This window comes from Anabrus simplex, chromosome 7, assembly GCF_040414725.1.
Source record: "Anabrus simplex isolate iqAnaSimp1 chromosome 7, ASM4041472v1, whole genome shotgun sequence".
Classification (NCBI taxonomy): domain Eukaryota; kingdom Metazoa; phylum Arthropoda; class Insecta; order Orthoptera; family Tettigoniidae; genus Anabrus; species Anabrus simplex.
Window position 1 is genome coordinate 246,991,639 of NC_090271.1, and position 14,200 is coordinate 247,005,838.

At 40.4% G+C, this 14,200-nt stretch overlaps 1 protein-coding gene across 4 annotated transcripts in view; it reads right to left on the reverse strand.

Moving 5' to 3' along the window:
• LOC136877532 (uncharacterized protein C2orf42) overlaps positions 1-14,200 on the reverse strand; it is a 227,010-nt gene that overhangs the window by 113,688 nt on the left and 99,122 nt on the right. For all 4 annotated transcript variants that reach the window (XM_068228673.1, XM_067151653.2, XM_067151652.2 and 1 more), the window contains exon 7: positions 11,469-11,611. In XM_068228673.1, the coding sequence (XP_068084774.1) occupies positions 11,469-11,611 (143 nt within the window). The remainder of the gene's footprint in view (positions 1-11,468; positions 11,612-14,200) is intronic.

A 14,200-nucleotide genomic window follows, 5' to 3' on the forward strand; every position in this document is an offset into this window, starting at 1 on the left:
TTTTTTTTATTTGATTCGGATTCTAGTGTGAATTTAGTGTTGAGTTTTAAGAGGGTGGTGGAGGCATTAATTGATTGTTCATTCATGATTACGAAGACATCGTCAACATATCTGGCCCAAAAGAGAATGTTTCCAAATTCATTATCAATTTTGGTGTGTTCGAGGAAGTCCAGGTATATTTCTGCCAAGATGCCTGAGGCCGGTGACCCCATTGCCAAACCATCTTGTTGATATATAACATTGTCGAAAGTGAAGAAGTTGTTGTTGATGATTAGTTTTAATACTGTGATAAAGTCTTGTGTCTCTAGTTTGCTTAAGTGGCTGTTTTTGTTTAAATTGTTTTATTATTGGAATTATTTTATTTTTAATTTTTTTGCTAGGGGCTTTACGTCGCACCGACACAGATAGGTCTTATGGCGACGATGGGATAGGAAAGGCCTAGGAGTTGGAAGGAAGCGGCCGTGGCCTTAATTAAGGTACAGCCCCAGCATTTGCCTGGTGTGAAAATGGGAAACCACGGAAAACCATCTTCAGGGCTGCCGATAGTGGGATTCGAACCTACTATCTCCCGGATGCAAGCTCACAGCCGCGCGCCTCTACGCGCACGGCCAACTCGCCCGGTAATTATTGGAATTAATTTTGATACTTGTATGCTTGGGTACATTTTCACAATATCGAAAGAGTGGATGGAGTAATCCGGTTGCAAATTGAACATGAAATTCATAACCCTTTACGATTATGTTATCGAGACCAGAACAGATGTTGCATCTACTTAAAGCCATGGGAGATTTTGGGATTGCCTATTACTGTTTTGGTCCTAATGTAAGACTGGGAATTTCACGTTTTTGTGTTAACATGTTATAAAAGCTGCAGTCATTTTATTTGCACACATTATATTTAAAAACTTTGCATAATTTCGCACTCGTACTGACTTTGTACAGCGAGCGCGCTTTCCAGCTGAGTTCAAGGTCGCGAATAATCGTAATTTCGGAAGTGTTAATGATATTTTTTCTCTTTCCAATTTGATTGTGATTAGTGACGGGCAGAACTAAATATAATGCATTCGAGAACTTGAGGATTGTTACTTTCGAAACCATATTCTCGCATTCAACATAACCTTTGATACCAATATAATGGTCCGTTATTGGACATTATAAATTATCCAGCTAACTCATTCTTGGTTGCCTGCGTTTCGCCCTCGTGTGCTAAGTTAGGCTCGTCAGTTGGGACTTAGCACACCACCCAAGACGCAAGGCTAGTGCATACCGTGGAGGCCACTGCATAGGCTATTTGAAGCCACCAGCAGTGCCAATGCACTATGAGAGCTATGTCTCAATTTCCAAAAATAGATACCTGCCTGGCCATCAAATGATGTAGATGTTGATTCCCATAGGGAACCTAAAATATTTGTCCTGAATGAGTAAATTTATAATACCAATATAATGGTCCGTTATTGGACATTATAAATTATCCAGCTAACTCATTCTTGGTTGCCTGCGTTTCGCCCTCGTGTGCTAAGTTGGGCTCGTCGGTTGGGGCTTAGTATACCTCCCAAGACGCAAGGCTAGTGCATACCGTGGAGGCCACTGCACAGGCTACCTGAAGCCACCAGCGGTACCAATGCACTATGAGAGCTATGTCTCATTTCCAAAAATTGATGGTCGATGTAGCCTAGGCCTAATGTACACGGTACAAGATTTCCATAAACTGACTAGGAACAGTATTGTCGGGATATTTGATGTTTTGGTGTTGGTCATGTTTTATTGTGAAGTGTAATTGTAACCTTAAAACAGAAAGAAGTGAAGATCGATCAGTCCTTGTAAAAATTGTGGTATTCACGAGCCTAAGTATTGCACTAAATGGATTGAGAAACCTAATTATTTGAGATAGATGTTGATTCCCTTAGGGAACTTAAAATATTTGTCCTGAATGAGTAAATTTATAATACCAATATAATAGTCCGTTATTGGACATTATAAATTTTCCAGCTAACTCATTCTTGGTTGCCTGCGTTTCGCCCTCGTGTGCTAAGTTGGGCTCGTCGGTTGGGGCTTAGTATACCTCCCAAGACGCAAGGCTAGTGCATACCGTGGAGGCCACTGCACAGGCTACTTGAAGCCACCAGCGGTACCAATGCACTATGAGAGCTATGTCTCATTTCCAAAAATTGATGCCAGCCTGGCCATCAGATGATATAGATGTTGACTCCCATAGGGAACTAAAAATATTTGTCCTGAATGAGTAAATTTATAATACCAATATAATAGTCCGTTATTGGACATTATAAATTTTCCAGCTAACTCATTCTTGGTTGCCTGCGTTTCGCCCTCGTGTGCTAAGTAGGTAGCCTATGCAGTGGCCTCCACGCTATGCACTAGCCTTGCGTCTTGGGAGGTGTGCTAAGCCCCAACTTAGCACATGAGGGCGAAACGCAGGCAACCAAGAATGAGTTAGCTGGAAAATTTATAATGTCCAATAACGGACTATTATATTGGTATTATACCTAATTATTACATGACATATGATATGATATGTTCAAACATTAACATCTGGCGACCGTGACAGGACAGTTCTGGCCGTGTAATAATCCTATGAAGGTAAAATAAGGGAAAACTTGCTTTGCGGTACACGGTTCGATTTTGACCGATGTAAAGACATGGCTGCTTTAAATGTATTATTGAAAGAAAGAACACAGTGACGTAGTTTATTTACAAGAGCGTTTAACATATTCCAGAACAAGATTGCTGAGGAAAATGTGACGCAGGAAGATGTTTTCACCAGTTTTAAGGTACTCAAACATAAGGCCGATCAATTGTTTACACTTGAGGAGAGAATCCATGAAGCTTGGCATACCAATGAAGGCACGGACGAAGATGTAACTGCGGAATATGAAGAAGTCGAATCATGTCGAGATAAGTGGACAACAGTGAAATGTAAGTACGAGATATTCAATGAATGTCAAATAACGTGTGATGCTTCTTCCATAAGCTCGAGTGTTTCTCAGGCTAGTAGATTGGTTAGTAAATTGCCAAAGTTATTGCTGTCAAGTTCTCGGGAGATATTAAGCAGTGGTTATCATTTTGGGCACAGTTCAAATGAATACACGAAAGTAGCGAGCTGGATGATGCAGAAAAGATTCTCTATCTAAGAGAATCTATGACTCCTGGGACAAGGGCTAATGAACTTGTGAATGGTTTTCCACCTATTACTGAAAATTATAATAAAGCTGTTCAGTTGTTAAAAACACGTTATGGTCAAAAGGATTTATTAATATAGCTTTACATAAGAGACATTATAAATCTAGTGACTGAAAAACCTTCCCTGTCAGTGTTGTATGATCGAATTGAGGTTAATGTTAGGTCGCTAGAATCAATGGGTCTAACCACTGACAACTATGCTGCATTATTATTTCCTCTCGTGGAGTCTTGCTTGACTGATGAATTGATCCGTGTGTGGCAGAGGAGAGGAGAAAATATGCAAGAAGCTGGGTCACAAGAAAAGCTAAAAGGACTGTTAGAATTTCTGAAATCTGAAGTAGAAAATGAATACTTGCAGCTAACTAGGAAGATCAGTGATATTAGAGTGGGTAAAGCTCAAACATCAAAACCTTTGAGAAAATCTGATGTTCCAACTGCTCAAGGTTTAGTTTACACTGGTGGTGTAGGTAATGCATGTGCTTTCTGCAAAGTAGAGACTCATGCTTCATCGCAATGCCAGCAGGTAAAAAATGTGACTCTCGAAGAAAAGAAAGCTAGACTCTCCCAGAACGATGCATGCTTCAAGGTTGGGCATGTTGCAAGAAAATGTTACGCTCGCCTCTCCTGCAATATGTGTAAGCGGCAACATTATCCGGTCACGTGTGATCTTTCAGAAAGGAAAGTTGAGAAAGAGTCACAGGCTTCACCTCAGTCTAGGTCTGCATTAATTTCTGCATTAATTCCTCGTGTGTCTATCTTCGAACTGTCTTTGTTAAAATAGTGCATGGATATAATCAGGAACTTGTGCGTATCCTTCTGGACTCTGCTTCGCAGCGTTCTTACGTGAAAGAAGAACTAGCAGAGAGATTAGGTCTTCAGGAGATTAGAAAAGTGACTATGAGCCATGCTGTGTTTGGTGGTATTACTGGGTCTCCTGTATAACATCATGTATTTGAACTTGTTCTTCAGAATCTTGATAATTCCAATCAGTTGAGACTGACTGCTCTTAGCCAGCCTGTTATTTGCAGTCATGTTCCTTGCCTTACAACAGAACACGTGATGCAACTGGAACTGTCACACCTAGATATGGGGAGAGATAAAGAAATAGAGATCCTTATCAGAGCAGATTTCCTAGGGTCAATTCTCTTGAATGAGCGTAGAATAGTGGAAGATTTGACTACATTAGGGTGGACGGTATTCGGCAGAAATCAGCGCTCAGGTTGTGATGAGAGGGAAGCGACACCTATTCTGTTGAATATAGAGAAAGTGAATGACCTGTGGGAACTGGACGTTTTGGGAATAGAAGATCCTATCTCTGAAAAGAAGAAATGTCAACTGGAAAAAGCAAGACTAGATTTCCTGGAAACCATACAGATAAAAGAAGATGGTAGGCACGAAGTTCGACTTCCATGGCTGAAAGATCATCTGCCCTTAGGTCCATCATATGAGACAGCAGAAAAGCGGCTAGAAATTACAAAGAGAAAGCTTGACAGCAACAGGCTCTTAGAAGAATATGATAAAGTTTTTCAAGGCTGGCTTGATGAAGGGATAATAGAAGAAATTCCGGGTGAGCAGGCTGCAATCTGTGGGCATTATCTTCCTCATCGACCTGTCATTAAGAATTCTGCAACAACACCAATGAGGCCAGTTTTGATGCTTCCGCGAGAAGAGGTAACAATCCTTCCCTCAATGATTGACTAGAAAAGGGTCCCAATCTCATCAAACGAATTCCGTCTCTTCTCCTACAGTTCCGAAAGAAGTCGGTTGGGGTTATTACTGATATCCGTAAGGTGTTTCTAGAAATTTCAATAGCACCAGAAGATAGAGATTTTTTTGAGATTCGTGTGGGGCAAGGAAGAAGTGAAAACCTATAGGCACAATCGAGTAGTTTTTGGAGTGACATCGAGCCCTTTTTTACTGGCAGCGGTGATTGACCACCTTCTAGACCAAGCCTTGCTAGATGCTCAAGATGAAAATAAAGTGAATGTGGTATTATTAGACAGCTTAAGGACAGTTTTTATGTTGATAATTGTGTGACAAGTGTCTCAAATGAGGAGGAGCTGGAACTATTTGTCAGTACTGCTCAAGAGGTTTTTTCCCAACACAAGTTTGAGCTCAGAGGTTGGGAGAGCACTGATCCTTTGCTTGAAGATGATTGTAAGTTGTCACCCATCCTTGGAATAATGTGGAATCGCAAGGAGGATGTGCTTCATTTGAATTGTGAGCCTCTGGAAAATATTTCATAAGAGAAGATAACTAAAAGGATAGTGCTGTCTGCTGTCCATCGGATTTATGATCCAATAGGATTTTCGGTACCCATTATGCTGCTGCCGAAGCTTTTACTACAGAAAATAAATGAGGTCTCTTGGGACATGGAAATACCTTTGGAAATGAAAACTACATTTGGAAAATGGCTTTGTGAACTTCGAGAATTACGTCAGTTGGAGATAACCAGAAAATTCCCTGAGGTATATATAGAACGTAGCCTTCATGTCTTCTGCGATGCGAGTCGAGATGCATATGCCGCAGTGGTATTTTTACGTACGCATACGGAGTCAGGAGTTTATGTCCAGCTCCTTCAAGCAAAATCAAGAGTAGCTCCTTTACCCCGGCCGACCATTCCTCGACTCGAGCTCATGGGAGCAACAATAATTGCTCGATTGTTGTCAACTGTGACAAAAGATTTTGATGCTGAGTCAGTTTACTTGTGGACAGATTCTACGACAGTGTTGACATGGATACAGCGTGAGATTGGTCAGTCTTCGTTGAGAACAGGGTTAGGGAAATAAGACAACTGACTCAAAAGGAATCTTGGAGGCATGTGCCTGGTACAGTGAATCCTGATGTTGATTCCCATAGGGAATCAGAAATATTTGTTCCGAATGAGTAAATTTATAATACCAATATATATGGTCCGTTATTGGACATTATAAATTTTCCAGCTAACTCATTCCTGGTTGCCAGTGTTTCGCCCCCGTGTGCTAGGCTGGGCTCATCAGTTGGTACCTAGCACACCTACCAAGACGCTGGCTAGCACACGGGGGCGAAACACTGGCAACCAGGAATGAGTTAGCTGGAAAATTTATAATGTCCAATAACGGACCATATATATTGGTATTACAGTGAATCCTGCCGATCTGCCTACTCGAGGATGTGGGACAAGAGAACTTATAACCTCCAGATGGTGGAAGTTGCCAGCCTGGTTGTACCTTCCAGTGGAAGAATGGCCTTCAGATTGCAGCGTCAGGAATGATGAAATTATGCACAAAAGAAGAAAGACTGCCACAAGCCTCGTCGTCACAGAAGATCCATTAAGGTCAGACTGGTACTACAAATATTTTCCTCGATTTCACAAGATAGTGAGATTGATTGGTTGGATCGAACGGTTTTTTTAACTGTACGTCTAAAAGGAAGAACAGTGGAGAGCTGAGTTGTTCAGAATTGGAAGACTGCGAAAGAACAGTTATTAAACTTATCCAGAATGAGAGTTTTCGAGGACCTGAGGATCGAAAGCTGATTTCAGTTGTACCAATCCTGGACGAACATGGTATTTTGCGAGTGAATACGAGAGCATCAAAGAGGGAGGATAAATTTGAGTTTCGTCAGCCTGCTGTCTTGCCGGGAGATCACCCTGCCGTTCAGCGACTTATTCATGGTACTCATGTTCAGAATTGTCATGTAGGCCCACAGACTCTGTTGGGTATTCTCAGAGAAAGATTCTAGATCTTAAATGGAAGAAGAGTCGTGAGATCATGTGTGCGAAAATGTGTTATTTGCAAGAGATATAAGAAAGAGAGACTAAACGTTTCTATACCACCTCTACCTAACGATCGCGTGAGAGATGCCAAGATTTTTGAAGTAGTTGGTGTTGACTTGGCTGGCCCATTGATTGTGAGAAGTAATCAGAATATGTGGGTATGTTTGTTCACATGCGCTGTGTACCGAGCAGTACATTTGGAACTGCTCGCATCACTATCTACAGACTCTTTTCTTCAAGGACTACGAAGATTTATATCACGTAGAGGAAGGCCTTTGACAATTTATAGTGACAACAGGACAAATTTTAGAGGTGCGAGTAACATGATGGCTAAGCTTAACTGGCAGCAGATGGAGTCTTATTGTAGCATTTGAAGAATTGCATGGAAATTCAACCCTCCCACAGCCTCGTGGTTGGTGGGAGAGATTGATCGGACTGATGAAAGACTTGCTTCGTAAAGTTCTGGGAAAATCTTCCCTGACATCTGAAGAATTAATGACTGTTTTACGCGAGTGTGAAGCAGTTATCAATAGCTGCCCCTTGACTTCAGACACAGAAAATCCTGATGACTTGAGACCAATCACACCAGCGATGTTTTTGCAAGAAGCCCATGAGATAGGAGTACCGGATCTGGATGCGATGGGTGGATCTCAACTGAGGAAGAGAGCAGCCTATCGACTGCTGTTGAGAAATGCACTTCATCAGAGATTTCAAAAGGAATACCTTGGCCAACTTCAGTTGAAACAGAAGCAGCATAACAAATTTAGCAAAGGAGATGTTGTGCTCATTGAGATGGACAATCTTAATAAACTAGAGTGGCCGCTGGGCATTATCGAAGATCTGTTACCTGGGAAGGACGGTCGTGTAAGAGTTGTGAGGCTTCGTACAAAGAGAGGAGTAGCCATGCGTCCTGTTCAACGTCTGATCCCGTTAGAATGTTCCCTGTCATCAGTTGAAGAGACCGAACACAAAATTGATGCCTCGAAGAGAGAGACAGACCTAGAGGTAGACCGTACTAGATGTGGAAGAGTGGTGAAGCGACCTGCATGGTTTTTCGTAATGAATGAGTGATTGTTGCAATTTTGTTGAATGACTGAAAATTGCAAGGTGGGAGAATGTTGAGATATTTGATGTTTTGGTGTTGATCATGTTTTATTGTGAAGTGTAATTGTAACCTTAAAACAGAAAGAAGTGAAGATCGATCAGTCCTTGTAAAAATTGTAGTATTTGCGAGTCTAAGTATTGCATTAAATGGATTTGAGATACCTAATTATTACATGACATATGATATGTTCAAACATTAACAAGTATACCGGTGACAAAATTACAATGGAAGATGTAAAATAATAAAAAAAAAGATTTTGCCATCATGTTGGATGCTTTTGTATCTAATGTGCTTTATTTTATTAGATTAGAGAATGAAAAACTACTTGTGGTCAATTGTTGTTTGGCTTCGCGTTACGGGTATTAGATTTTTCGAAGTGTTTGGCTGTATTTTAAAGTCGCGTACCGGTAATTAACGTTTGAAGCCAGCCCCGCAGTCTAACTTGCCTGCTCTCATCCGCAGGGCCCGAATTCGATTACTGGCCAGTTCAGGCATTTTTACCTAGATATGAGGACTGGTTCCAGGTTCACTCATTCTATGATCACCTTTAATTGAGGAGCTATTTAATGGTGATATGGCGACTCCGGTGTAGAGAGCCAGGAATAATAGCCGAGAGGATTCGTCACATTGACCATGGGTCACCTCATATCTGCAGGCCTTCGGGCCGAGGGCAGTCGCTTGGTAGGAGGAAGGCCCATTGGGGCTGTAGTTTGGTTTGGTTTGGTTTAGGGGCGTTTGTAAGATTAATGGTATACATATTTCATTCTTGTGATGTTTAGCCAAATTGGTCATGGTTCATTCGTTCCCGGATCTTCCGTTTTCCCGTGCTGTACATTTTTCCGGGATCCCTCGAAAAACGGAGAATTGAGGTTCCACTGTAGTTGTAAAACACTGTCGCTGAATATGTGGCATGTAAACCATCCTTTGCAAATTGCTGAGCCCTTTTGTGCACAGTTTTTGTCGTGCGCCCCATAACCTAAACGATCGCTCAACTTTCTACTCTTCACTAGTTCAACGCTGTGTCTATCTCGTTATTTCCGTGACACTCGATTTACATTTCGATAATAATCTATACAGATCTTATTCCCCTTGCTATTCCCATTGTAAATATCGATTAAAGTCAGCAAGCAGCAATCGATCGGAACAGTCGAAAAATTTAAGGATCATATTTGGAGTATTTCAGATTATTTTGCCAAAATATGTTGTTTTTGCTGTAAAATAGCACATTTTTTGCAGAATTCAGACCAAAATTGCATATTCATACTAATTTCGCATTCTGGGTCACAATTCGCCTTTTGTCACACTTCTATTTATGCATAAAAATTATTTTATTCCACATTAGAATTACCGTAGGCTTGGATTCAGTACAAGATTAAAAAATCTGCATTTATCTCAAATGCGATTTTTTCAGGTCCCTAGTGATAATTCATCACACTATCATCATAGTTATCATCGTGTAACCTTTCCATCGTGCTGGGTAGGGTATCATCATGCTATCTCTGCATGTATTTACAAAATGACAGCATGGGCAAATGAAAGTATGAAGAGTAGTAACATTTTAGAGCTGTTGGAAGAGAGTGATGATACAGGTGATGAAAGCGAAGGTTATTTGATGAGAATGAGGCTTCATCTGAATCTGGAGAGGTTGAGACTTGTCCTGTCACTTACATAGTGCTGGAGATGCAATTGAAAATTTACATAGTGTCATACTCGATGAATGGCAGAGGTACATGAATAATAACAATTTGCACAAAATTCCTTTCCCACTTTATACTGTTCACACCCGAGCTGCTCAGCGAGATGATAAATTGTACTAATAAATACGCAGATTTACTGATCAGAAAGAACATACCCCTTAGGGAGGGATCTGTATGGAGAAAATGAACGAACGTAATAGTGGCTCAAATAAAAGCATTTTTAGGGGTTGGGTCATTATAAAAAAGGGCATGAATTTAAAGCCTGATCTTCAAGACTACTTCACTGAAGAATGGTACAGACATGTTGCTTTCATAAAGATATATTCAGCCAAGATAGGTTCTCCCACATCTTTTGGATGCTATTTGCTTGTGTTCCCACTGTTCAGCTGTGCAAGGTGTTCAATCTAGAGCAACAAAAATAAAGGACATGGCTGGATATGTAGGTTCTAATTGCAGAGAATACTTCAAGGCAGGACAGAACATCTGCACTGATGTAAGCACAGTCAGTTTCAAAGGACGAATAAAATTCAAATACTATAAACTGATGAAACCTGTGAAATGGGAAATGGAGTATCCAAGTGTACAGTATATGTGATAGGCATAATTATCATGTTGTTGGATGTGAACCGTATTATGGAAAGGAGGCTACAGAACATCTCCCACAAATCTAATCCCTTGTCTACACTGTGAGAGACAAGCAATGGCATGAAGTACAGGACTGTCTATGTAGAGACTTCATGTCCCTGAGACTGTTACGGTAGTTGATTAATCTCATATTCAGCGTCCCGTATTGACACCAGTGTCATATAATAACCTCGAAAGGAAATAATTCTGGTTCCACCTTATTCAATACTGCTATGGTAGCTGTGAAGGCCCTGCATAAGGACAACTGAGCCAGGAACCTGAAGGTAGAAGAGATTAATGTCCAAGGGCTGAGGAGGCAAAAGAACCGGCATAAACTGCTTTGTGGTTAGGGTAACACCCAAAGACTAAGGGTGAGCACCCTGAAAAAATAGCTCCAGCAAGTCCACAGGCTGTAAGAAGGCTGCGCCACTACTGTGCTGGCTCATTGCAGAGTTAATAACCTACATGAGTAAAATTAAATCCTTCAATGACAATATGAAAGAGAAGCAGTGGTTAATAGGTATTATCCTCCTTGCTGCTTCCCATATACAAATACTTTAAGCATTTTCAGTATACGAACTGCATAGCCATGATGTACACTGCATCTCAAGAGATATCTTAAGTTAAACAACATTGGACGTGGTCGCTTTTGGACAGTTAGACCATGTGTGGTTGTCTAGGGAAGGAACTAATAAACTTCAACTCAGAATGCCTAATCAACGGTTTCCTAGTTTAGTTGCGGCACTGGTTAGGTTGCTAAAGTCCAGGTTTGGTTAAAAATTAAAAAACAGAACATTTGAAATTGTGATCTTAAACAACTATTTGAAGAGTGACAATCAATCAGTTTATTAGTAATAATGCACAAAATACTCACTTTACAGTATATCATAGAAGTTATCAATTCCTGCCAAAACAGCATAATACACAGTATTGTTTTTTCATTTGAACTAAATTACCAGATTCCAGGAACTTTTGAACCTACCCCTTACATATTATCACCCATTCATGAAATCTCTGAGTTATTTCCAACGTAAACTTCAAAAACATTTCCAATAAGAACAACAAGAGTTGCTAGTTCACTGACCAACCTGATGAAGGCTGCCATCATCAGATACAGTGATTCCCGTAGCTTCAAGCAAGGCAGCCTCATCTGGTAGCACCTCCACTTCAACTTCACAAGAACCAGTTTCTTCATTCAGGATAGCGACAAGCTGCTGATGTTCTTCACTGGCTGAAAATATAATACTGATTCTCAAAAGTCTATAAAAATGTAGATGAACTATGAACCTAACTAGAAAAGTTGCTGATGTTCTTCAATGGCTGAAAATATAATACTGATTCTCAAAAGTCTATAAAAATTTAGATGAACTATGAAGCTAACTAGAAAAGATTTGAAAAAGTCCCTAGTAACTTGAAACACAAACCCTCGATGATGATGATGATGATGATGATGATGATGATGATGCTTGTTAAAAGGGGCCTAACATCTAGGTCATCGGCCCCTAATGGTACAAAATGAGATAAAATATAATGACAATTTAAAAGTCCAAAATCAATCACTGACCAGAATTCAAAACATGATCGCGAAGAATGAATGGGTGGGTATGAATTTAAAATAATCAGTGGATCCGACCCGTAATGCCCAATATTCCCAGAAACTAGCATTAAACAATAGTATTACTAACCAAGGGAATGCTTCTAAAGCACAATCCTGAATTGATGAAGCTTGTAGTCTAAAGAAGTCCAAAATCCAGTTCATCAGCCCCTCATAATGGTACACATCGCTAGGAAAGTAGAACCATGGTATTTGTCATGTTGCAGTACTAATCAAAAGACTCATGGTGTTCCACACATACCAGTACTACTCACAAGTAATGTAATGAGCACATATTACACAGACCTATGGTATTTCTCACAATGCGGTGCCATTTACAGGCAATGCAAACCTATGTCTTCCTCACATAGGTGTACTAATCACACGGACTCGTACTATCCCATAATGTTCCTCACATAGTGGGTGCTAATCACAGGCAAGGCAGACCCATGGTGTCGCTCATAGAGTGGTACTAATCACAGGTACTGTAAAACTCATCCTGATTCATACACTGTCGCTACTAAACACAAACCTATTGTGTACCTAACATAGTGGTACTACGCGCAAGTAAAAGCGACCCATGGTGTTCCCTGCGTGATGGTACTAATTACAAGTAGTTTCACGGTTCTAATTCGATCATCCCTTGGTCGCTCCTTTTAGTCGCCTCTTACGACAGGCAGGGAATACCATGGGTGTATTCTTTGTCTGCATCCCACACCCACAGGGGGATGTGTGTTTGGTCCTCGAGAGCGCTATTTTATTTCGCTCAAGTCTGGCAAGTCGATTGGGACCCTCCTATCTGCCACCTGGGACGCGCCACGTGGGAATATCTCTCCCCCTGCTACACCAGCAGAGTAAGTTCGTGGACACAAACCCTCACTTTCCAGACAAATGTTTGGCTCTTCCACCTAAGCTGGGATATTTCCACTGTAAGTTAGCACATTAATATCAGGTTACGAGAAATCTCATAGTATGGTTGCAGTCAGTTGGTGATCGGTCCTGGAAGATCTTTCTTTTATGCACTACGCCTATCGTGTACTGCAGCACTGAGTAAATCACTCATTTATTACCTAGTAATGCTTTCTTACTGCTGTCTAAGGTGATGGAAAGATGGAAAAATGATGCTCTAAAAAGACAACATTTTAGATTAATTATAGGCTGATGATGATTCAAATGATAAGAGATATGTATGTGAAAACACCGTTCAAGATTGTGCATGCCAGATGTATTAGTCTACATGCGTGACCGTGATAGTGGAGGTCATGAAAACGATGTAAACATTAGCGATTTATTAGGTATTCCTGTTCTAAGATATATCGCATCCTGATGCACTGATGTGTACTTACTAGCCTCCAATACCACTAGTTTTGCTTCTTGCGGAGTTAGGCAGCTGTCATGAAATAAGAAATACAGAAGGCAGCAACAGACAAGACATAAACAAAGACAGTAGTTTTGATATTTTCGATGAGGCAATTGATGGAAAAAAGTTTGGACTAAGATAAGGGTGTAATGTTGACTTTTATTGACATCCAGGAAGGTAAATGACTGTTTGCCCAGAAGCAGAGTGAAGATGAGAGGATTAGAAAGACAGGCTGGTTTAAAGTGAAGATACGACTGAGACAAGGAAATGATTTGTCCCCTCTCATTTCCAGTGTTGAAAACTCCAGAGACAAGTCACTGGATCTGGAGGATTCAGACTGTCATTTGACAACAAAATTTTCTTAACAGTGCTGGGTGACTTTTCCACTGATTTCAATATTTACATACCAACAATTCTGGTGGATTTCAGTTTTTATCAGATTCTGGGTGCCAGATGAAAATGGTTCAAATGAAAGCATACATAAATGTTTTCTAAATGAAGACAGACAAGTAATTTTGAAATGTTGAAAAGTATGTCATTTCTCTCAATAAATAACTCCCTAAATTTCTGTCAAAAAGCACCATTTCCAATGTGGATGAGTACATGGTTACATTTCTTCATAAATTGGTTCCAATGATGCTCAGTCACACAACCTGATCATAATAAAATGGAATAATTTTATTTCTGAACAGAAGTTGTGGATATAAAGATTGTCCAGGATTTAACCTTCTCAAAGAGCTAGCTGATTTTACTCTCCACTTTATCTTCCACATGCAAATCTTCAAATTGAGGGACTGTTTAGTCACCTCTGAAAAGTAAAAAAATCAAAATTAAGAAACAGATTACAGTGTGTAATACTTCACGGT